This window comes from Lontra canadensis, unplaced genomic scaffold (genome assembly GCF_010015895.1).
Source record: "Lontra canadensis isolate GAN:19392208 unplaced genomic scaffold, GSC_riverotter_1.0 scaffold134, whole genome shotgun sequence".
Lineage (NCBI taxonomy): Eukaryota > Metazoa > Chordata > Mammalia > Carnivora > Mustelidae > Lontra > Lontra canadensis.
The window spans coordinates 2,575,837-2,597,881 of NW_022631128.1; the positions used below are offsets into that span (position 1 = coordinate 2,575,837).

At 51.9% G+C, this 22,045-nt stretch overlaps 2 protein-coding genes across 2 annotated transcripts in view; one reads left to right on the plus strand and one right to left on the minus strand.

Moving 5' to 3' along the window:
• Positions 1 to 6,396, minus strand: part of FOXP3 (forkhead box P3) — an 18,710-nt gene extending 12,314 nt beyond the window's left edge. The window contains exons 1-2 of the mRNA XM_032843051.1: positions 6,313 to 6,396; positions 2,099 to 2,558 (exon numbers count right to left, since the gene is read on the minus strand). Coding sequence (XP_032698942.1) covers positions 2,099 to 2,118 — 20 coding nt within the window. The 5' untranslated portion in view covers positions 2,119 to 2,558; positions 6,313 to 6,396. The remainder of the gene's footprint in view (positions 1 to 2,098; positions 2,559 to 6,312) is intronic.
• PPP1R3F (protein phosphatase 1 regulatory subunit 3F) lies at positions 5,958 to 21,276 on the plus strand. Its single transcript, XM_032843050.1, is given in 5 exon segments — positions 5,958 to 6,017; positions 6,019 to 6,980; positions 16,449 to 16,504; positions 16,943 to 17,025; positions 19,504 to 21,276. Coding segments are annotated over 5 exon segments (2,442 nt in total). The 5' UTR covers positions 5,958 to 5,972; the 3' UTR covers positions 20,800 to 21,276.
• The last annotated feature ends 769 nt before the right edge of the window (positions 21,277 to 22,045 follow it).

Consider the following 22,045-nt stretch of genomic DNA (forward strand, 5'->3'; position numbering starts at 1 on the left):
ACTGCTAAGCCTGCAGAGATGAGCTTGCCCCAGCCCTGAACAGCCTGCTTGGTTCCTGGACATGGACTCTGGACACACACACACACACACACACACACACACACACACTCACACACACAAGGTCCCAGGGTAGGACCACACAGCTAAACCATGACCAACAGTGGCATAAAGTACCCCCCAGGAGGTCCCCTCGTGCCATGCAAGCCCAAGTTCAATTAAGCGCTCAGCCTGAACCAACAGCTCACTATCCTCCGTCGATCGGGGCAAACAGAACTGATGCTCACTCTGGTAAAATGGAAATGTCCTCATCGATGTTGGTCAATCCACTATTATTAGGCACCAACGGTACAAAGCTCTGTGCTGGATCATGGAGGGGGGAAGGCCGGTGGGGGAAGGCTAGACAAGAGAGCAGGAGAGACAGTGGGAGAAAGAGGAAAGAAGATAGTGGGAGTGTGGTGAAGATGGAGGAGACAGAGGCAGGGAAGCTGGGCAGAGCCAGAGAAAGGGTGATGGAGAGTCTGAGTGCCAGGGAAACAGACCGGGAGACAGAGCAACACGGAAAGAGGGAGACAGGATGAGTAGACAGAGAGGGATGGGAGCTATCAGGAGACAAGAGACGAAGAGGAGGGAGGGGTGTAGTTGAAATTTCCAGTTACACCTGGACAGTTTCAAGTTGTTCAAAGCTCTGAAATTCACAAAGACTGGCAGTTGGCCTATTTAAAAAAAAAAATCCTGCCGATCTACATAGCAATTAATTTATTTATCATTGCCTCTGCCCACGCATTGATCAAGCACTTTCCTAATCAGTCTGCCGGCATTTATTATTACTATTATAATTGTAAAAAAAAAAATCTCTTACCTGACTGGAACCAAAGGAGCTGTCTTGCCAGTACCGGAGGTCCCCTGACCCCCGCCCGGTGCCTGCCTCACTACCATCTCCTCCACTGGACCCGCATCTGATGAGGGAGAGCAGGGACACTCACCTTGGTGAAGTGGACTGACAGAAAAGGATCAGCCTGGCTTGTGGGAAACTGTCACATATCAAAAACAACTTTGCTTTTATACCGAGAAGAAAAACCACGGTGTGGAAGCCACAGACCTCTCTCTCTCTCTTCTAATAATCCAATTTTTTTTTTCGATGAGTGTGTGTGTGCTGATCATCACGGGGTGGGGGGGTTCTCATAGTTTTTTCTGTCTCTTGCTCTCTCTCTCTCTCTCGCTCGCTCTGTTTCTCTTTTTCTTGATTATGAGACTTAAACGGAAATTTTGAAATTTTGGGTTTTTTCTTTGCCCTTTACGAGTCATCTGAAAATATGATTTCTTCCCCTCACCACAGAGGTGAGAGGTATCAATAAGATAACAGGGCTCATGAGAAACCACAGTTTTTTACACAAAAGTGTGTAGAGCTAGAAAAAAAAAGGGGGGAAACTCAAATAAATCACGGAGGTGTCCCAAGCAGGCAGAGACACCACTCTGTGAATGTGATGGGACAAGAAACACCAGGGAAAGAAACTGAATAGGGCTGGGTTTCCAGAGACTTTGCCCTGCTCCATGCCTCAGTTTCCCCTTAAGCAGAATTGATATGGTCATCACTGTTCTTACTGCCCAGGGAGGGGGAGATCTGCAACGCGTCTCCCTACAGAAGGGGACATGGAAGTTATTTCACAGAGGAAAAGGCAGGGAGTCCCTCTCTATCTGCCACAATTTACAGAATCTAACAGTCTGAGAATCACTAGCTCCCAGAATCCACTTAGCATCACTGGGTGAGGAGAGGGAGAAAAGTCTCGTCTTATTACGCCGTAAGGTCTGAGAGCTCTAACCTGGAGGGTACCCTACAGGGAAGGTCCCAATGAGGCCCCCAGTGTTAATGCATCTGTCCTCATGAAGCCCAGAGGCACCTTAGGAACCCGACCCTCTCCTACTCAGGGACACCACGATCTCAGTCTTTGCAATCCTCTACTTTGAAAAATCCCAGTTTCCGGGGTTTTTGGATGCCAAGTATCCACCATCCTCTCTGTAGCTGACATTTATCTGTAGTTTTCCCCAGGCCAGACACCATGCTGGATAAGTCTCCCAAACGATCACGTTCAATCCTCACCACAGCCCTTCTCGGTCCATCTTGTCATCATGGCCGTTACACAGATGGGCCAAACAGAGGCGCGAAGCAGTCGACGGACTTGCCCAAGATGACAGAGCTGGCAAGTGGGGACTCTGCCTTCTTTGGTGCTGGACGGGCTTAAAAACACCCAGGTTTCCTTGGGCCCAACAGTCTTGGGTCTTAAATTCGAGGCTGCAGTGACAGGGAAATTCTGAGATTTGGAGATTCCTCAGGGGAGGGGGGGCTTGAAGCTTGTGAGGTTTTACGGTTGTCCAAGAGTTGGCAGCTGCATTTCCTTACTTGAGCAGTAACCCCCTTGAGCAGAAGCCCCAGGCCCCAGGGACTTCTCCCGATAAGTCACGGCTGTGGCTCCCAGTCCCCGGCTCCTCAGCACCCTGCGTGGCCCGGGGTTCTGCCATCCAACATCTACTCCAAGCCCTCTGCAAGACTGACTTCAGGCCTGGGGAAGAGAAATTGGAAACCACTCTTTATACACATGGTACAAACCTAGTGGCCAAGACCCACCCCTTTGCCCCTTCACGTTCCCCCCCCCACCCCCGCCGCCCCATTTCCCAAGCCCTAAAAAAAATCCTTAACTATCCTTAACTCTGACTCACCTTTCTGGAAAAGCCCAGAGGGGGCCTGATGGTCTGGCTTTGTGAAGATAAGAAAAAAAAGTGAATATATATATATATATATATATATATATATATATATATAAACACAAACAAGCCAAAAAAAAAAAAAAAAAAAAAAAAACCCAACCCTCCCTACCATTAGTTCAAAACAAAACTTTCACTGGTTGAGGTTTCTAGGTTGGTGGGACACGTCTGAGACCCAGAGATGGCCCGTGTGTGCTGGGCAGCCAGAGGAGGCACCAAAGTGGGATGAGGTCCTCAGGCTGGAGGCTTGCACAGGCTTAACAGGTGTGGTATGTGGTTGGGAGCAAGAGGGTGTGCGGCGCTTTTTGGTCAGGAAAGCATTTTGGGGAGCTGCCTTTAGGGATGTTTCCAGGCCCAATGACCCCTTGCTCTGCCTGGACTTGGGTCTGAACGTTACTTATACTTCCTGTGTAACCATAAACTAGGCCAGTTCTCGAGGTGGAGGCCTCATTTCTTGCTCCAGGACCTGTCCCCTCTTGAGAGAGGGGACTGGTTTTCTTTTATAAGGTCAGAGGTATACCCTCCCTAGACCATCTCTCCCTTACTGTCATCGGCACCAGAAGAGGAGTGGCCAGAGAAGTAGAGGGATGACTGAGTTAGGCTGGTGCCCCAGGGGCCCAGGGACCAGGAGGCCACTTGAGTGGGGCTCGGGTGAGGTGATGCTGCTGCTGCTGCTGAGAGCTGGGACCCTTGCAGAGTAAGAGCTGGGGGGTCAGGTGGACAGAGAAGGGCAGAGGTCACCACCTCCTCTCCGTACTGGACTATATCCTCTTGTGTGGAAGGCTTCTGGGGGAGAGTACACAGGAGTACACAGACAGGTCCATGAAAGTCCCCAGAGAATGGGGGCAGGGGGCTTGGGCAGACTCGGGGGATGGAGCCACGGAGATACCTGAGTGGTTCCAGAGGGAACAGCCAGCTCAAAGGCCCTGAGTGGGTGTGTGTGATTTGCTCGAGGTCTACGAAGGTGGTCGGTGTGGTTACAGTGGCGTGAGCAAAAGGAAGAGGGGGAGAAGGTGAGGTCAGAAAGGAGTTATGGGGGTTAGACCCTGTAGGACCTTGTAGCCCATTGTAAGGACTTTGGCTTTTGCTCTGAGTGAGGAGGAGGCCACAGGAGGGTTGTGAGTAAGGAGGCGACATGAACTGCCTTAGGATTTAACAGGATCCCTCTGACTGCTGAGTATAGAACAGACTATAGGAGTGAAGATGGAAGCAGGGGCATCAGACACAAGGAAGCTACTGCAGTAATCCAGTGACTGATGAAGGCATTGGCAGTGGAGTGGGGAGGAGAGGCTGGATTCATGAAACATTTTGAATGGAGAGCACACAGAATTTGCTGAAGGATGAGAGTCTTGGGGCCAGACCAGGACACAGATAATGCCCTAACTAGAAGTAAGAAAAAAAACCCTCCAAGTCTATCTTGTTTAAGCCCTACTCTTTTGTGTTTTTTTTCCCTCTGTTGCTTGCAAGTGAACATATTCCTTCCTGATCCGTGACCCCACCCTGGACACTGAGACCTGAGAAGGGGGAGGTTACGGGGTGGGGGGGACCTCCTCTCTCCTCAGGATGTCGCATGTCAGCACCTTGCATACAGTTGGTGTTCAGAAAACCCTCCCAGGAGGGAGGGGGAATTTATGAAGGGTCATACTCAGTGGACCAAAGCTACATTTCAGTTCCCACAGGAGGCAGGACCTCAAAGGAGAGTGAATGAGGAAGCCAGAGCAGCGCCTGTGGCAGAGGAAACAGCAGGAGCAGAGATGGGGGACAGAAAGAGGGAAGTGGGGCCACTTTGGGATGTGGAGTGCCAGTGGGGCAAGAAAGGTAGGACTTTGGTTTGTGATTACATTAGACATCTGCCAATGTGTTCAGCCAACTCCTGGTGGCATACAGTCAGGCTCAGTGTTTTGCTGAGCTGAAGTCAGAAAAAGCTCATTTTCCAGAAGAGGTCAATTTTTCATTTGGCCATTCTTCAACAATGGTGACAAGTCCCGGAGAATGCTGAGGGTGACAACCAAGAATATTCTTGGCTAGTGGCATTGCTCAAGCAAAGGATCCGAGGTGGGCAGGGAAGACCCAGTAACTGTGACAGGAGAGTCCGTTTTGCTTTCTTCGACCTCACACTAGGGTGCAGTCTAGGTCTTCAGGGACTCTAGGCATTCACAGCTCTGGGGCAATGAGAAGACACGAAGGGCTAAGGAGATGGTGAGTCCAACCACAAGAGGCATACTCTTCCCAATAACTGCGTGCATTCTATGGATCTCTGGCCCAACCACCGCACAGCCCAGATCCCCTCCTTTGGCCTCTTTATTGGCTGTTCATACTTCACACAACCTCCAACACCCCGGTTGGCTTTGCTCTCGGCGGATCCTCCTCCGTGTCCTTCCAGTCCGCTAGACTTTGCAGCCTTTGCATATTGGTTCATTTCGTGCGAGCACTGCCCTTTGAGGTCTCAACTGCCTTCATTCTGGGTCCCTCATTGGCTATCAACCATCTCTCCTCCTGGCTCCAGCCTTCACCGTCCACTCCCATTGGCCCTGCCCCTCCATTCCCGTCTCTGAGGCTGTTCTTACACCGCCCCTTGGGTCTCTTTCTAGTCTTCGTATTCGTTAGTTCAGCCCTAGCACCGCCTCTTGAAGGCAGAGTGCAAGCTCACACGACTCCCCCACTGGCCCGCTGTAGCCATTATCTTTTCGTCATCTCCTCTACGCCACCGGCGCGTGGCTCTCCATTGGCTATTCGCGGCCTCTGTCTTCGCGTCCCGGCGCCTACGCAACCAAGGGATCTCCTGGTTTTCTGGCCGCTCCGTTCGCTCCCCGCTGCCCCCATCGCCTGCAGTCGTTCCATTTTCCCCGCCGCACACATGCCGTTCCCGCTCACACTCCCCCACTAGCAGTCCTACGGCTCCTTCCATCCCGGACCCCGCACCACCCCCCATTTAGGCCTCCCCATTGATTCCCTGATCATCCCGCCTCCTGCACCGCCCACTCTCGGGCATCCCCATTGGCTGCGTGCTTCTCCTGCACTCGCTTCCCCGCTACGTCATCCAGGCGCGGCTCCCTATTGGCTTTCTGCTCTACCTGTCTTCCTCTCACCGCCTACACCCCCCGTGAGCCGTAACCCCCCCGCGCTGGCCTTCCCATTGGCTGCCCGCCCCTTCAGGCCCTGCCCCCGCCGGTCCCGCCACCGGTGCCGTCGGTGCCGCCGCCGCCGCCGATATGGCGCGCCCGGCCCCTGTGGAGCCCCCGCTGCGGCATCCCGCGCCCCCCCTCGCCGGCCGCGGGCGAGCCCCGCACTTCTGTTGAGGCGGCGGTGGCCCCGCGGAGAGTGCTGTTCGCCGACGAGGCCCTGGGGCTGCCGCTGGCGCAGCTGCGCCGCTACCGGCCGTGGGGCGGGCCCGGGGCGGGCAAGATGGCGGCGGCGGCCGGGCAAGATGGCGACGGCGGCGGGGCTGACGAGGACGACGATGGCGAGGATGGGGATGAAGGGGAGGAGGAAGAGGAGGCTTGCCCTGCGCCCTCGCCGCTGTGCCCCGTCCCCGCTGGCGGGGGGTTTTACCTGGTGCCCACATTTTCGCTGCCGCCCGCGCCGGGCCGTCTGGAGCGCTTGGGGCGCGTCATGGTGGAGCTGGAGGCGCTGCTGCCGCCTCCCGGAGCGGTCCCCGGGGGTGCCGGGGTGTGGGTGCCTGGGGGGCGCCCGCCGGTGCTGCGCGGGTTGGTACGCGTGCTGAACCGCTCCTTCGAGAAAGCGGTGCACGTGCGGGCCTCACACGACGGCTGGGCTTCCTTCTGCGACCACCCAGCGCGCTACGTCCCGCGCAGCCCGCCGGGGGCAGGAGCGGGAGGACCAGGAGCAGGAGATCCCATCCTGGATCCCGGCCTGGGCCTGGGCTTGGGCCTTGGCCAGGCGTCCGCCTCCTCGCCCGACGACGGCGGCCGCACTGACCGCTTTGCCTTCCAGCTGCCCTTTGCTGAGGGCGCGGGCGATGGGGCGCGCCTGGACTTCGTGGTGCGCTATGAGACCCCCGAGGGCACTTTCTGGGCCAACAACCAAGGCCGCAACTACACAGTCCTGCTCCGGATCGCACCCGCTCCCACACCCACTGATGCTGAAGGGCTGCCCCAGCAGCAGCAGCTGCAGCAGCTGGAGCCACAGCCCGAGTGCCAGGGTCCCGTGGAGGCTGAGGCCAGGCAGCTGAAGAGCTGCATGAAGCCGGTGAGGCGCAGGTAATGTCTGCCAGCGCCACCTCCGCCAACGCAGGGCTGTGTCTAGGATGGAGGACAAGCATCCCGACCCTGGAACCCCCTCAGGCCTGCTCTCCAGGACAGGGAGGAGGGCGCATTCAGTCAGTTAGAGTAACGGAGGCCAAACATGTGCTAGGCTCTGTTTTAATTACTGGGGTTTCATTCATTTATTGAATTCCCCGGTAAAACCCTGAAGGAGACAGACATCTTCCCTACCCTCAAGGATCATGTAGGCTCCTCTGGGAGATGGTTTGAAAGAAAAAAAAACAAGCAGATAAGATACAGAGGGATAAGATTAGTTGCTGAGAGTAAAGTGAAATAGGGTAAGGCGATAGTTTGGAGGGAATAGATGCTTTAGAATGTTCAGGGAAGGCCTTTAAAGAGGTGAGTCCTGGATGATCAGAAGAGTCATGTGCAGGTATGGGGGTGGGGTGGGGAGAGTTTGTAGAAAAGGGAATAAGGAGGACTTTTCTGAGGAGGTGCCATTTAAACTGAGTCCTGAATGATAGAGGAGGAGTGGTTATGCACAGGTATGGGAGCAGAGGGAGCTGAGGACAGAGGTCCTAAGGTGAGAATGAGCTTGGTGTGAATGATGAGCTGTGTGCTGCAGTGGACAGAACTTCAGTGATCTAGTAGGGTAGACCAAGGGCTTTACCAGTGGGGGACAGGGGATCTGATCCCCATTTGACAGAACAGCAAACTGGGATTCCAGAGGGAGAAACTGGTTGAGGAAGTGATGGCGCCTGGCTTTTCCAATTCCACCATGGCTGACCTTGAAGCCTGTGCATCTCTTTACTGTTATGTTCTAGTCCAGTGCGAGGTCTCCTGCAGGATTGAGGGACTGAGTCTCTGCTCTCACAGGGAAGCAGTGGCTCTGGCAGAGGCAGAACCAGATGGGCCTGGACTTGAAGCTCTTGTCCTTTGTTTTTGCCTGTGACCATTCGGAGCCTGGGAGAAGGAGCCACTTAACCCCAGGAGGCATCATAGGAGACTAGATTTTCTCAGTCAAGCTAGGAGCTCTTTGAAGGTAGCAGCTAGGCCTGATTCTTTTGGGGGACGGGGTCACGTAAGTCTAGTCTGGGAGAAGTAGAGTCTTTGTGCGTGTGTGGGAAATGCACACATTTCCCTGCCTCTGGGAAGGACTGGAAATGGGAATGGGAAAATGCGTTCTGGACCTTGTATATGCTTGATCAGAAGCCTCAGGCTGCAGCAAGATGTTTGTGGTCCTGGCAAGGCCTTAGGCTGTGAGTGAGTGATTCAGAAAGGTCTAGCTTAGGGCTGGTGGGCAGGCGTGCCCAGGTGTGTGAGCAGGCAGGCAAGTACCCACTTACGGACCTGTGAGCCCACAGTAACCTGAGACTTAGTGTAAGGGGGCCAGGCAGCATGCCTTCCCTTACAGTGTTAAGAGAATGGATTCTGACATCAGAGTGCCTTGGTTCAAATTGCAGCCTTGCTGTCTGTTGGCTTTGTGACCTTGGCTAACTCATTTAACCGCACCATGCCTCAGTACCCTCACCTGTAAAACAGATAATTACACCTACTTCAGAGGAGACGAGTAAAAGCACTCAGAACCAAATCTGGCTCATAGCAGTGCCAGAAAGTGTTAGCTAGTGTTTATGTTTAGGGAATCACACATACAGTTCCGTGGATACCCCTCCCAAACTCGGCTCTGCCCATCACCTACTGTGTGGCCTTGCCTCAGTTTCTTCATCTGTAAGCCTCAGTCTTCTCATCTGCTAAAGGGGAATGACAGTCACTTTGGATTGAACACAGCAAACATGGGCAAGGCACTGAAGGATGGTGGTAGCCGTGGAAGAGAGTAGTGGTCAGCATTTACTGAGCTGTATGCTGAGAGCTTCAAGTCTGTTCTCTCCTGAGTCCTGCTGTGTGTGCTCTGTGGTACAGGCGCTCTGGTTATGTGCATTTGATAAAGGGGGATACTGAGGTAGCTCAGGGAGTGACAATGCCAGGGAGGACATGCTGGGGACTTTTTTTTTTTTTTTAACTACTCTGGAAGTTCTGACAGGGTTCGGGAAGAATTCTGCATCTCATTTCTGGTGTTCCCAGCGGGGTTTGCTTTCCTTTTCTCTCTCTCTTTCTCTCTTTCTCGCTCTTTTCTGTCTCTTTGCTTTTTGGAGGTATCCCTTTACACAGTGTAGTGATCTTAAGTATAGGGCTTAGTGGATTTTTACATACATATGCTCGCGTAGCCATCACCCAGATCAAGGTTTGGAGTGGTCCTGGTTCCCAGAAGCGCCTTCATTTCTGTCACTTTTCCCAAGTTGTCTTCCCAGGTGGCTGCATGGGAGCCCTGTCTGTAAGATGTGACAGTTTGGGTAGCCAGAGTTTGGTCATTTTAGAGTGTTAAAGGAAGAGAACCAGAGAAATCAAAAGCTCGCAGGGCCAAGGTGGGTGGAGAGGGTGTTTTTCTTTTAAAATACATGGGTGGTTTTAAGGAGAAATTGAAGCAGCTCGTTCAGACAATTGTTTTGGTATCTGGCCCCGGGTCTGTGGTTCCTAACATGACTTGTGATATTATTTTAAGTGGGCAGATGGCTTTTTGATAGCTTCTTTATCTTTTGATCTCAGCTCTTGCAAAGGGGAGGTTGGTGCTCATTGCAAGATCAGCGGTAAGATTTTCTTTGTAGGTCGGTGGCTTTCTTGGCGAGTACATTTCAACTTATTATTGTTTTAAAAGCTGTGTGCTGCCCGGGACTTGGAGCACTGTTGAAGAACAGCTGCCCCTGCGACCCAGCCCTCTTGGGAACCGGTAGCTGGTCGCAGGGGATAGGCTGAACGTGTGGGAGCCCTGTGGTAGAGGGCCTTGTTCAGAAGTGCTGGCCGCAGCCGCCGCCCCCCCCACCCCCGCCCCAACTGGGCATGGCCACGTCAGGTGGGGGCACAGGGGAAGTCTATGGGACCAGGCTTTTGATAACACTTAGGCTTCGAGATGATCCATCAACAAGCATTTGTTGAGGGCCTACTATGTGCTGGGCACGGTGCTAGGTTCAAACAGGGAAAAAGACGCAGACTGGCACTAAGCTGTCGAGGGTTTTGTGGTGGAACTGGGTGGGAGAGGCAGGGATGGAGGGCTTGGTGTTTGACGCTTGGCAGAGACCCTACTCTGTGCTGGGCGTTTTGCTGAGGGTTCGCGTGCAAAGGCCTCATCTAATCCTTTCAGTATTCGCCTTGAGAGAGACTGTTTTTATCCCTCTTTCCTGGATGAGCAAACTGAGGCTCCCAGAGTCCAGAGCCCTAGGGCTGGTGTTGGGAGGAACCCTCCTGGTCTGCCTTGGCTTAACACCCTTAGGAGGTGTCCTGTTCCTCTTAGAAAGACCAAGAAAGCCTCAGCATGGCCTTCCAGCATCCCCCTGCCCTGTCCCCCAGTCTGTCCTCCACAGCTGCTAGTCTCACATCCCACCATCCTCTGCCTTCTGAGCTCCTGTCACTGTGGTCTTAACAAGGTGCCTTGCCCCTTACTGCCTCAGGGCCTTTGCCCATGCTGTTTTCCATCACCAGGAATGTTGATCCTGTACTCCTTGCGGTCTCTTCGTTTTGATCCCTCAGTTCTAAGAGTTCTTCCCCTGGAAAGCTTGTCCGTCCCAACATTCTGATGTTTTCTTAGCATGGCCCTGATGTTTTTATAGTGTGGATCAGCCGAGCCCTGCCTGAAAATGTCATGTAGCAGAACAGGTGTGTGTTGCCACAACTTTAAGATCATTTCCCACCCCGCCTGGCAGTCCTATTCTATTTTTCTGATCCACTCTTGTCTCCCCCTTGCTGTGACTCTTTTCAAATGTTCTTTACCTTCAGACTTTACTTCCTGCTTCAAAAAACAAAAAGAACCTGAAAGGATGGAACTCCCCATAGCTCACAGCCCCCCAGCGTGCAAACTAAGTTCCCTCCTTTGTGTTACAGGGGAGGAGGGGCCCCTTTTACTGCCTCAGGCCAGTCTCCCCATTTGTGCTCTGCAAGTTCCATTTTCTGCCACCTGCTCCAGAACTTGACACTTTCTCTCCTGGCAGCTTTGTTGGCCCCCCTCGCTGATCCTCTCTTTTGGCCTTTATACATGTTAGCATCTCTACTGTCTGAAAAACCTGTCCTTTGACCTCCCCTCTGTCCCTGCTGCTCCCGACCAGCGCCTAACCACCCCTTCCTCTTCAGTGCTGACCCCTCTCTGAAGAGTTGCTGACACTCTCCTTCTCCATTTGCTTCAGCCCCCCACATCTACCAGATTCCAGAGGTGGTTTTGGTTTTCTTCTTGAAGTTGCTGAGCATTCCTACTTAACACACGGTCTCTCCCTTTCCTTGGGACCACGCTCTGCTGCTTTTCCTCTTAACCCCCTGGCCCTTCTCCTTGCTCTTGCCTTCAGCTCACATAGCCAGGCTCGGTGTCTCTCACTTGGCTGGTGTCCCAAAGATGGGTCCCCTGTTCTAGATCAAATTCATTACCTCCCCAGCAGTGTTCCTGAGCGGCCTCTCCCTGACCCCTCCCTTGCTTATCTTCCTTCTAAGCATCCTAAGCCCATCCTGACCCTAGAGTCTGGGCCAGGGCCCTTTGTTCCAGGGCATTCTTCCTTTCCTGAAGGCACGGACCTCAGTTTGTAGTTAGACCTTCATTAGGGGATTATTGGATGACCCTCTCTGCCCTCTTAGACTGTAAGCTCCGTGAGGGGTAGGGACATGGTCTGCTTTTTGTTCACCTCTGTATTTCTGCAGGGCCTGCCACGGTGCCTGGCACTTAACAGGTGCTCAATAAATGTTTGTTGAAAGAATGAGTGTGAGTTATTTTTTTAAATGTCTTCCTCCACACGAAATTGTCAGCTTGCTAGTTGGGTGTGCTCCCCCTTGTGTCTCCAGGGTCTGTCACTGGGCTGATGCACGGTAAGGCCTCAGTGATTTTTAGGTCACCTGTTGGTGAATGGTTGGGGACACAACTTGCTCTCTGAGTCGGCAGCCTTAGGCGAAACCAGAACAAACAAAGTTGAAACAGGACAGGCCAAGGGCCGTCTTAGTTGTCCAGAAAGTCAGGATTGAGTGAGAAAGCGATCCTTTTGTACTCCACCGACAATTGGTAGGGCATCATGGTTAAGGATGTGGACTGAGGCCACACACTATGGAAGTGGTGGAGCTGGGCTCTGGGCCAGGGTGGTCCTCCGCTAGTTCCACAGTTCCTAAAGGCTATACCAGGCTGGGTGGTGCGTCTGACCAGTGGGGCATTGTCAGGCAAGTTGCTGTCCTTTTCGGAGCCTCAATTTCCCTCAGTGGGAATTTGGAGGGGATCGCTGTTTGTTAGCACTTTATAGGCGATGTTCCACTATTTTCTCAGTCTACCCCACAGCCCTCTGGGGTGGCCATTACCATTATACCTTCCGTACGGAGGAGGAAAGTGAGGCATCGAGAGGTTAAGTGACTTGCTCCAGGTCACACAGCTGGTAGGTGGCAGAGCTGAGATTATTCAAAGTTACCTGTTCTAACCCTTCATTGAACTGTGAAATCAGTTTCCTGGATCCCAACCAATATTAAAGAAAAAGAAGTAGCATAGGAAATAGTGTGCGTCACAACACGTAGTAAAGGTAAGTGCTGTTTCACTCAAAGAACAACTTTTTCAGATTTCTATAACTTTGTATATTTACACATGTATGGGGGGTGCTGGCTTATGATGTCAAATGTATTTCTTACTGGGGGTCACTGCCAAATGAATGAGGTCCCTGCCATGAAAGAAGTTCGTGGCCACGATAAACTGCTCTCTTCCCTCCCAGCCCGCCGGAGGGGCTATGAGTCCCAGAGTTGACACTGACACAGACCGTAGCTGGGGAAGGCAGAGCAGTGCCCCCCCAGAATGTGGTGGCTTTCACAGCTGCTTCAAACCCTGTTCTTGTCAGAAAGCAGATGGCTGGGTGGGTAACCAGAATCCTGGGATTCCAAGTATCGTGGGGCAGGTTTCTGAAGCCACCTGACCTCCTGGGGAGTCAGCATTATCTTCGAGTTGACTGCATGGGAGCTGGGGTCTGCTGAGTTTCCCTTTGGGTTTCAGCACATGACCCACTTTGGGCTTGCCAAGTTCTTTGAAAACAGCGTCGGGGGTACTCCCAGAGGACTCGGGGTGGCGGCTGCAGTGCTGTGACTGCTCTGAGAGTCTGCTTTGTTCTCGCCCATTGGGGGTTGTCAGCCCTCCCCCGCTTGCACTCTGGTGATTAACTATTTTGTTCTGTCTCGGCTGGCCCAGGCTGGGGCTGACGGCACCTCTTTATGAAATCTCACCTTCCGGTCTCCCCGCATGTCGTCTGAGGTCAGCGGTCGTTGAATTTCCTGATGGCAGGAGGAATTTCACACCTAGGAGACTGGTGTGGTCCCTTTTAGGCTGCACTGTCTTAACTAGTTTTTGAGAACACCCCAAGGATGCATCCTGGGTGTGGGCCCAGGTTCCCGGGCCTGCCCCTGGCCCACTACTGCGTTTTGCCCTGGAGGAGATAGCACGTGGCATTTGTGGGGCTGGTGCCAAAAGAGCAGGTTTCCTTCTCGAAAATTAGCAAGCACCCTGGAGGTACAGTTTTGTTCTTAATCTCCTCCCTCCCAGTTTTTCTAAGAACCCCTCTTCTCTGTTACTGATCAGTGAGTCAGTATACACTTGTACTCCATTTCTCTTACTATCCTCCTTTTGATTAAAGTCATAGCTGCCCCTGAATGTTTACTGTGAAAGACAGTTCAAGGATATCTAGGTTTTTTTTTTTTTTCAGCCCACAGTTTCGAACAGTCTTCAAAATGGAGCCTTCTTTGGATTGTTATCAGTGTGGTGTGTAGTTAGTGGGTGTAGAGACACGGTTCCTTGAGCCTCAGTTTCCGCATTTGTAAAAAGGGAAGGGTGTTGCTTTGAAGGATAGATGTGAAGGTTTTCAAATGACTTGGTGTATCAATGAAAAGGGCCCACGTTGGAGGAGATGAACGATAAATGCTTGTGCCTCCTGCTTTCATCTCTCTGACTTCAGAGATGTGGAGAGAGCCCTGTGTACTTCTGCTGACTTTGTGGATCTTGGGATCGGCTGAATTGCTTGACCTGATTTTTGGAAGCTCCCCCTCTTCTCACGCTCCTCTGCTGCAGAAGAGACGCTCTGGGGGCTGAGGGATTTGTTTTGTATTTGTTTTTCCTCTCCTTCCTAAAGCTGAACTGTGGAATTCCTTTCCTTCTGGTTGGCTGCATCCTGTGTCCCTCCCCACCCCACCTTTTCTCTCTCAAATACATCTAGGACTCTGGAGTGGTATTTCAGAGCCTGGTTGTACATGTCAGCACTGGGCCAGATGGCAGGGGACGGCTTGCCTAGTCCTGCCCCTTGGAGGGAGGGCTACCCTTATGTTTGTGGGTCTTCTTGAAGAAGCTTGCTGTAGAAGATTCTAGAAACTTAACTTTTTCCTCTAACGAAGGACTGTGCCAGCAAAAGAAGTCTTCAGAAATCATGTTGGGCCACAGGTCCAAAGACCTAGATTTTAAACTTACTGGGGGGACTGGCGCAAGACCAGACTGGTTTGTTCCAAATCCCCCTTTCTTCTCTGTGATGCTTGGGAGTTGGTGGCCAGGATTCTGGAGTCACTCACTCCCGGGCCTGGTAATATTCAGATTCAAATACCTTTGGTGGGATGCACGAGCCCTAGTCCATAGAGAAAGACAGATAGTCCCTTCTGGAGCTTCCAGACTCTAGATCCATGTACCTGATTCAAATTTCCTCCCTGAGGGACCTTGCCGCGACTTCCGTGTCTGGTGGTCACCTAGTCAAATGTCCCACGAAGGCAGGGAAACTGGGAATGAATATATGGGCAAAAGGTAGGTCCAAAGAAAAGCCTGAATGAATGAAGAGAGAGAGATCTTGTCTGTCATTGCTGCCCCCCCTCTACCTACTTCTGGAAAGGATGGGAGATGGCATTGGGGTAAGACCCCAGTTTCTCCCCCGCCCCCTGTCCAGGAAGCAGCAGTTTGTTGATCAAGAGCCTGGATTTAGACATGGGAGCCAGAAGGCTTAGGTTTTGGTCCTTGCTGCCTGACCTCGAGCCGTTTCCTCAGCTTCCACGTCATTATCTGTGAGATGCGGATAATACTACCACCCACTTCACAGGATTAAAAGTACCTACCTCACAGGATTATTGTGAGGCTGCGTTAATAGATGTGAAAGCACCCAGAACAGTGCCGAACATCATAGAAGGTATTCTATTCAGGTCAGCTAGTGATCCCCGGTTTCTGAGAGGCAATTAATTATGTTTTTCAAAAAGTTGCAACCATCTGCAGAAATGTCAATGTCATCATATTACCTTTTAGGAACGAGAAGGTCTGAGCAATTGCCTCAGCTCCTCTCCGCCTCTGCTCATGTTTTTGTTAACGCTTCCCTCTCATTTGCCTTAATCTGTAAACATTTGGTACTCATTTCTGAGAATGAGAACAGCAATTTCTCCATGATCCCTGTGACCCCACCCCTGGGAGAGACTGGGTGAAATACACTTGCCTTATGCCACTTAGACGGTGGGGCCTGACTTGCGTTGTGGAGGAGGACCAACCTTAATGAATACCCACGGTCGATTCAGCCCCCTGCTCCGTGATAGACCCTGGTGTCTGGTTCGATGGCCTTGACTGCCCTGTGCTTGGTGTGTATATCCTGACTGTCCTGTGCTCCGTTTTAAGGTGAGGAGGGCGAGGCTCCGAAAGGTTAGGGGGTTGGCCAGGTTGATTGGGTGACGGGGGACATGTTGGTGGAGGGACCCAGGTCTTTGTGACCCTGGGCTACTTCCTTTTTCTGCTGGCTTCCTTCCTGTCCTCCAGTTGCTTCCTTCCTCCTCTTTGCTGCTTTTCTGAGTCCCACAGTCCTCACCTGGCCTTTCTTGGAGAAAGTGGGTTCCTCTACTGCTAGGAATATACCCTAAGGAAATGATCCAAAATGCTCATGTAAACCATGCCCAGTAGTGTCTGCTGGAGTCTGCTTCGTGAGAGCGGAATGAAGGCAACAAGCGAGCTGCTCAGGAGGATGGGAGTGGGTTACAGATGTCACGGTGAGCCACTGTGAGGGTAAACGGCCATCTCAGGCGTTGACAAGAGCATATAGTGATGCTTCATATGGTTGCACGGACATTGCACGGACAAAGCCAGCTGTGAAATATTGTCTGCGGAAGCTAAGTTGATTTTGTAGAGTAGCTGGAATTAACTTGTCCTTCATGGTCCTAGTGGTTGCCTCTAGCTGATGTGTGACTTTTCCCCCTTCGCTATGCTTTCCTGTGTTTCACAGCATTTCCCCAATGTGTCTGTGGGACTTTTCCAATCAGGGTTGGGTAAAAAGAGGTGGCAGAAGGGAAGATGGCCACTGTCCCTTGGGAGTGGGCCGCCACTGAGGCTCGGAAGGGGCCGGTGGGTGGCAGAACTGGCCTCTCAGGGACATCAGATCCATGCATTCTCCCCTTTGCCCCTGACAGGCCCGCTGAGGAAGAGCTGAGGATGAGGAGGTCAGAGGACAGCACCCCTGCTGTGGGTAAGCAATTGGCAGGCTGTGGAGGTTTCAGCTTCTGCGCACTATTCCTTTCTTTCTCCCCGTTTTCTCTATATGAATTAGGAGGTCCCCTCTGCCTTCAACTGTCTCAGATAGCCTCAGAGACAAAAAGCCAAGTAGCCCAAAGAGTAGCCTTTCTTTTTTCTTCTTTATATTTTATTTATTTATTTGACACAGAGAGAGAGAGAGATCACAAGTAGGCAGAGGGGCAGGCAGAGAGTGAGGGGGAAGCAGGCTCCCTGCGGAGCAGAGAGCCCGATGTGGGGCTCGATCCCAGGACCCCGAGACCACGACCCGAGCCGAAGGCAGCGGCTTAACCCACTGAGCCACCCAGGCGCCCCAAGAGTAGCCTTTCTTAACTAAACCTGGCCTGCCCGGACACCAGCTTCACTCCAACGCTACCCCTTCTCTTCTCTCCAGCAGAGCGCCCTAATGTCCAGGAGTCAGTGGGTCCCCTGGTGGCCCCCACCCCTCTCCGCCCATGGCCTCAGATGACGCTTCAGGTAAGCAGGCCCTGGCGGCCTCTGGATGGACAGCCCAGTGGGAGACTGGGTGGTGGGGGCCAGCTTGCTCCAGGTCTACCCTAGGTCAGAGGGAGTCCCCCCAAAGCAGAGCCTGAGGGCGGAGGGTGGACAGCCGGGATTCACCCGAGCTTTTGTTATGTTAGCAAACACTTATCAAGTGCTTGCCCTGTGCCAAGCAATCCTGGGCACTGGGAAGCTGGGAGCGACCAAAAAAGAGGTCTCCGTGGGACTTACTTACATTTTGGTGGAGTGAGACATGACAAAACAAAAGAATAGTTAAAATATATGCTGTTTTAGGTGATGATGAGTGCTGAGGAAAAAAATAAAGGGATGGGGAGTGTGTGTGTCATACACGTGTGCGTGCACATGTGCATGCATATGGGGGTGGGGGGAAGGTTTGTGAGTTTAGAGCAGGCGAGGCCTTCATGGAAAGTGAGATTTGAGCAAAGATTGGAGAAGGTAAGAGTGAGCCACATGAGTAACTAGGGGAAGAACATCCCAGGCAGCTGCAAAGCCCCCCCAGGCGGGGCCATGACTAATGTGTGAGGAACAGCAGGGAGCAGTGAGCGGCGGTGGGGGGGGCGTTGGGGAGCAGCAGGAGGTGAGGTCAGACAGATCACATAGCATCTCGTGGGCCTTGGAGAGAACTCGGGCTTTTACTCTGAGTGACAGTGGAGCCACGGAAAGGTTGTGAGCGGAGGAAGGCCATGATCTGATTTAGGATTTAACAGGCTCCCTTTGGCTGCTGTGAGGACCGTGGGCTGTAGGAATGAGGGCAGAAGCAGGGGGACCGTACGGGGAGGCAACTGCAGTGGTCTGGGCAATTGATGCCAGAGATGACAGGGGAGATAGAGATTCTGGAGATGTATGTTAGAAAGAAAGAGAGAGCATGTGTGTATGTGTGTGTTTTAGTACAAAGGTTTTCAAACATATATAGAAGGAAAGAGACTAGTATAATGAACTCACATATTCCTGTCACCTAGCTTCAACAAATTTCAGCACATGTCCATTCCTACTTTTTCCATACCCTCTCTGCCCCACCCCGCAATTGCCTATGGAATTATTTTGGGAAGAAATCCAGACATTATCTCATCCACAAATATTTCAGTTTGTATCTCATAAAATTAAGCACTCTTTAAAAAAAAAACACAATGCAGCATCATGCCTCAGGAGATCAACAGTTAGTCCTTAGTATCATCAAATATTTGATCAGTGTTCAAATTTCCTTATCTCATAGATGTTATAGGATCCAAACCAGGTCAACACATTACATTTGGTGGATGGGTCTTTTTTAGATTTAAAATCTCCCTCACTTTTCTGGCAGTTTGTTTGTTGAAGAAACCTTGTTTGTCCTGTAGAGTTTCCCACAGGCTGGTTTTGGCTGATTGTATGGAAACACATTTCTCACTCTTTTTTAAATCAATATGTTAATTCCACTTAATTAATGTGATCTATTAAATCCAATTAATCCACTTTAAATTGATTTATTAAATACCATCTATTATTATGAAACTAATTTAACTAGAATTGATTCTATTTAATTCTCTTATTCCCATTTCATTTAGTAACTGGAATTCTTTTCCAAGGAAAAACGTTCTCATATCAACCGTTTGGCTGCCTTGAGGGTATATAATTTGTATTGAAAAAGCTGTATAAATGCTTAATTTTTTCCCTTTTATTTACCAGTTTTCAGAAGAAGTGAACTTCTCCAAAGGTGACCAACTAAAGGATTTTTGGTTTTGGTGTATTATTACTAACTCATGAATTTTAAACATATTTGTTAAGTTTCCACCCATTGCATCTATTTACTCATTTTGATGTTTAAATTGAACTCTCTCCAGTCAGTAGGAACTTGTTTACATTGGTTCCAGAGTCCTTTTGAACACAGTCCCATCATTCTTTGACCACTTCTTCAGATTCTTGAATGACAGTGTGTCCGAGACTCATTTTGTACTTACCCTACCCACAGCCATTTAGTTAGAAAGCTCTGGTTCCTTTTAGGGGAGAATGGTATTTAGAAACTAGAATCTGGGTGCTCCGTGTGCTTTCCTCCTGCTAGATAGGCCATTGTTTCTAGGCCTTGTCAAAATAAATGTTTTTGAAAGAGAAAATACCTGAATTCATGTGGATATTCTGGATCTGTTTTAGAGGTCAGCCAACAGTACTTACGGAGAGCCATTCACCAAATGTTGGGGCCCACTGCCTTCCTTAGCTTAATGATCTGCAGGAAGTCCCCTTTTACTCCATCTGATTTGGTTATGTTAATAAAGATGACATAGGCTTTGGCATTTGGAGCATTAGAGAGGGCTCTTTAAGGAGGGTGTACCTGGAAACACGGGTGGGGCTGGGTGTGGGCTGTCACCAGTCTCACTGTCTCTGCCTGTCCCATCCCCTCCTCTACTTCATTCCTCTTCCTTTCTCTCCCCTCCTGCCCTACCCCCCTCCCAATGGCTCTAGGTTTCTGAAGTTACAGTGACTGGCAAACCCCCAGAGGAAGGTGACGTCCCCAGAAGCAATCCGCCTGTGGCTTTCACAGAGGTCCCCCAGGCACGGGCCATCAGGATTCTCCCCTCTTCCTCTCTCTGTGGCCTGGGTGGCTCCCCCAGGGACCAGGCCTCGGGGCCCGATGCAAGTGAGGGGGCAGCCGGGCCTCTTCTGGAACCCAGCCAGCAACAGGTGGAGGCCACGTGGGAAGTATCGCAAGAGAATGGAGGGGGCCGAAAGGATTCCATGGTGGGGGCCTTAATGGATGAACCCCCTGGGGGTCTGGAGGTTGTGGGTGGGTTAGAGGAGCTGCTTGGTGAGGACACCATTGACCAGGAGCTGGAGCAGCTCTACCTGTCCCACCTGAGCCGCCTGCGGGCCGCTGTGGCTGCAGGTGGGGTGGGAGGTGGCGGGGAGGGCCCCACAGATGGGGGAGTATCCCCCAGCCATCCCCTGGGCATACTCACGGACCGCGACCTGATCTTGAAGTGGCCTGGCCCCGAGCGGGCCCTGAACAGCGCCCTGGCTGAGGAGATCACCCTGCACTATGCCCGGCTGGGGCGTGGTGTGGAGCTTATCAAGGACATTGAGGATCCTGATGAGGAGGGGGAGGGCGAAGAGGGACTCTCCATTGTACCCTCCAGCCCAGAAGGGGACACCCCCAAGGAATCACCTCCAGAAATCCTCTCAGGGGTCCATCCTGTGGTAGCCACTATGGGAGATGTGTGGCTCCCGTGGGCAGAGGGCTCGGGCTGTGACAGCCCCGTGGTTCTGGGTGCAGAGGGTCAGTTCGCTGGGGCTCCAGAAAAGGGGATGGGCAAGGACGCCGACTCTCTGCGCATAAATAGGGTGATGGCTGGGGTGACCGGGCCCCCAGGGGAGAAAGAAGGCCGGATGGAGTTTACCACTGAGTGGGCAGACAGCTTGGTTCCTAGATCTGGTAAGGAGCCAGCTGCTCCAGTCCTACGGGGGCAAAGTTTGACCCTCCTCAGTCCCTCGGGGGCTGAAGTCTGTCCTTCTAGCCTGGCCAGGCCCCATATGAGCCCCCAGGATGAAGAGAGTGCAGGCCCAAGCCTGGAGCCCCCAAAGAAGTCTCCCACCTTAGCAGTCCCTGCAGAAAGTGTGTGTGTATTGCCTCCCCAGCTGTGGGGGCCCTTGACCCAGACTGTGGGGGTCCTGGCTGTGTTGGTGGTGGTCCCTGTGGCTCTGAACAGTGGTATGTCCCTCCTGGTGCTTGCGCTGTGCCTCTCTCTGGCCTGGTTCTCGTAGAGGCTGATTGTATGGGGTGCAGCAGTAACAGACGTCCCCCCTCTCTGGGGTGTGGAGAGAGGCCGTCCCTGCACTGCACCCAGGGGGTTCAGATAGGATGTGTGGCCTGTATAGTGAGGGGTCTTTTGCTTCTGAGAATGCCCAACTGGAGAGACACCTTCCCGTCCTTGAGGACTTGTTGGCACAGGGCTCCCTGTGGTGATGCCTGTGGAGGGGAACAGGGCACGGTGGACGGTGTGAGATAACTTTCAGAGAGGAACTGGGCATGTCCTCCCTTCCTCCCCACCCAAGCCTGTATTTATTTTTGTATAATTCTCTGGACGAGGGCGAGTGGTCGTGAGCTGGTCTTGGGGCACAATTACCCAGAGATATATTTATTAACAGCCAACCTGTGCAACCTGCTGGAGCTTTATTTTTAATTTAATTTATATAGAGTACCTATTATTATATGCCACAATAGAGCTCTATGAGAAATGATGTGTCTTGCTGTACAGTGTTCTCCCGTGTGGGCCTGAGTGTGTGGGGTGGTCCCGTTCTATGGGAGGGGCGGGTAGGGAGTTGGCCGTGGGACATAGCCATGTCTGCTGCCACAGCTTCAGTACGTGTCACCTCACCTTATGGTCCTGCCCTGTGTGGTCTGGTGGTCTTTGGAGGGGCGGGTCCTTTGGTCTTTTCTATATTCTGCCAGGGAGGGAGGAAGAATGATTGCCATGTGAGGGTTTGGTGTCGAACACACGGCTGTGGCGGTGGATGTGGTCAGCTGTAGATGTGGGAATACTGGCTGCGAATAAGTCACAAGGTTTTGAGGTTCCTGGGAAAAAAAAAGAAGCCTTTGACACCAGGAAGGAGACCCTTCTGTCTCCAAGATTGGGAAGGTCTCAGAAGGGACAGAGGAGTTAATGTGCTGTGAAGAATTCATACCACAGTTGCTGTCCACAGACTTTGCCTTTATAACTCAAAACAGGAAACCCAGAAGCTTTGAAAGAAAGGATAGATATATTTACTGCATGCAAATAAAAATCTCTGCATTAGCACAACAAAACACCATATATTTATTTACTTGCCTTCGCAACAAAACTTTACACCAACTTTCTTTCATTCTTCTCTAGGGCTCCCCTGCTTTTCTGAAACAGCCCCAATCAGATTGTTTGCCCAGCCACTTCAGCAAAAATCCCTGATGATATTTGATTGGTCCATCAACAGCCACATCCCAGATTTCATCTTCCTTGACCTATTGGCAACATTT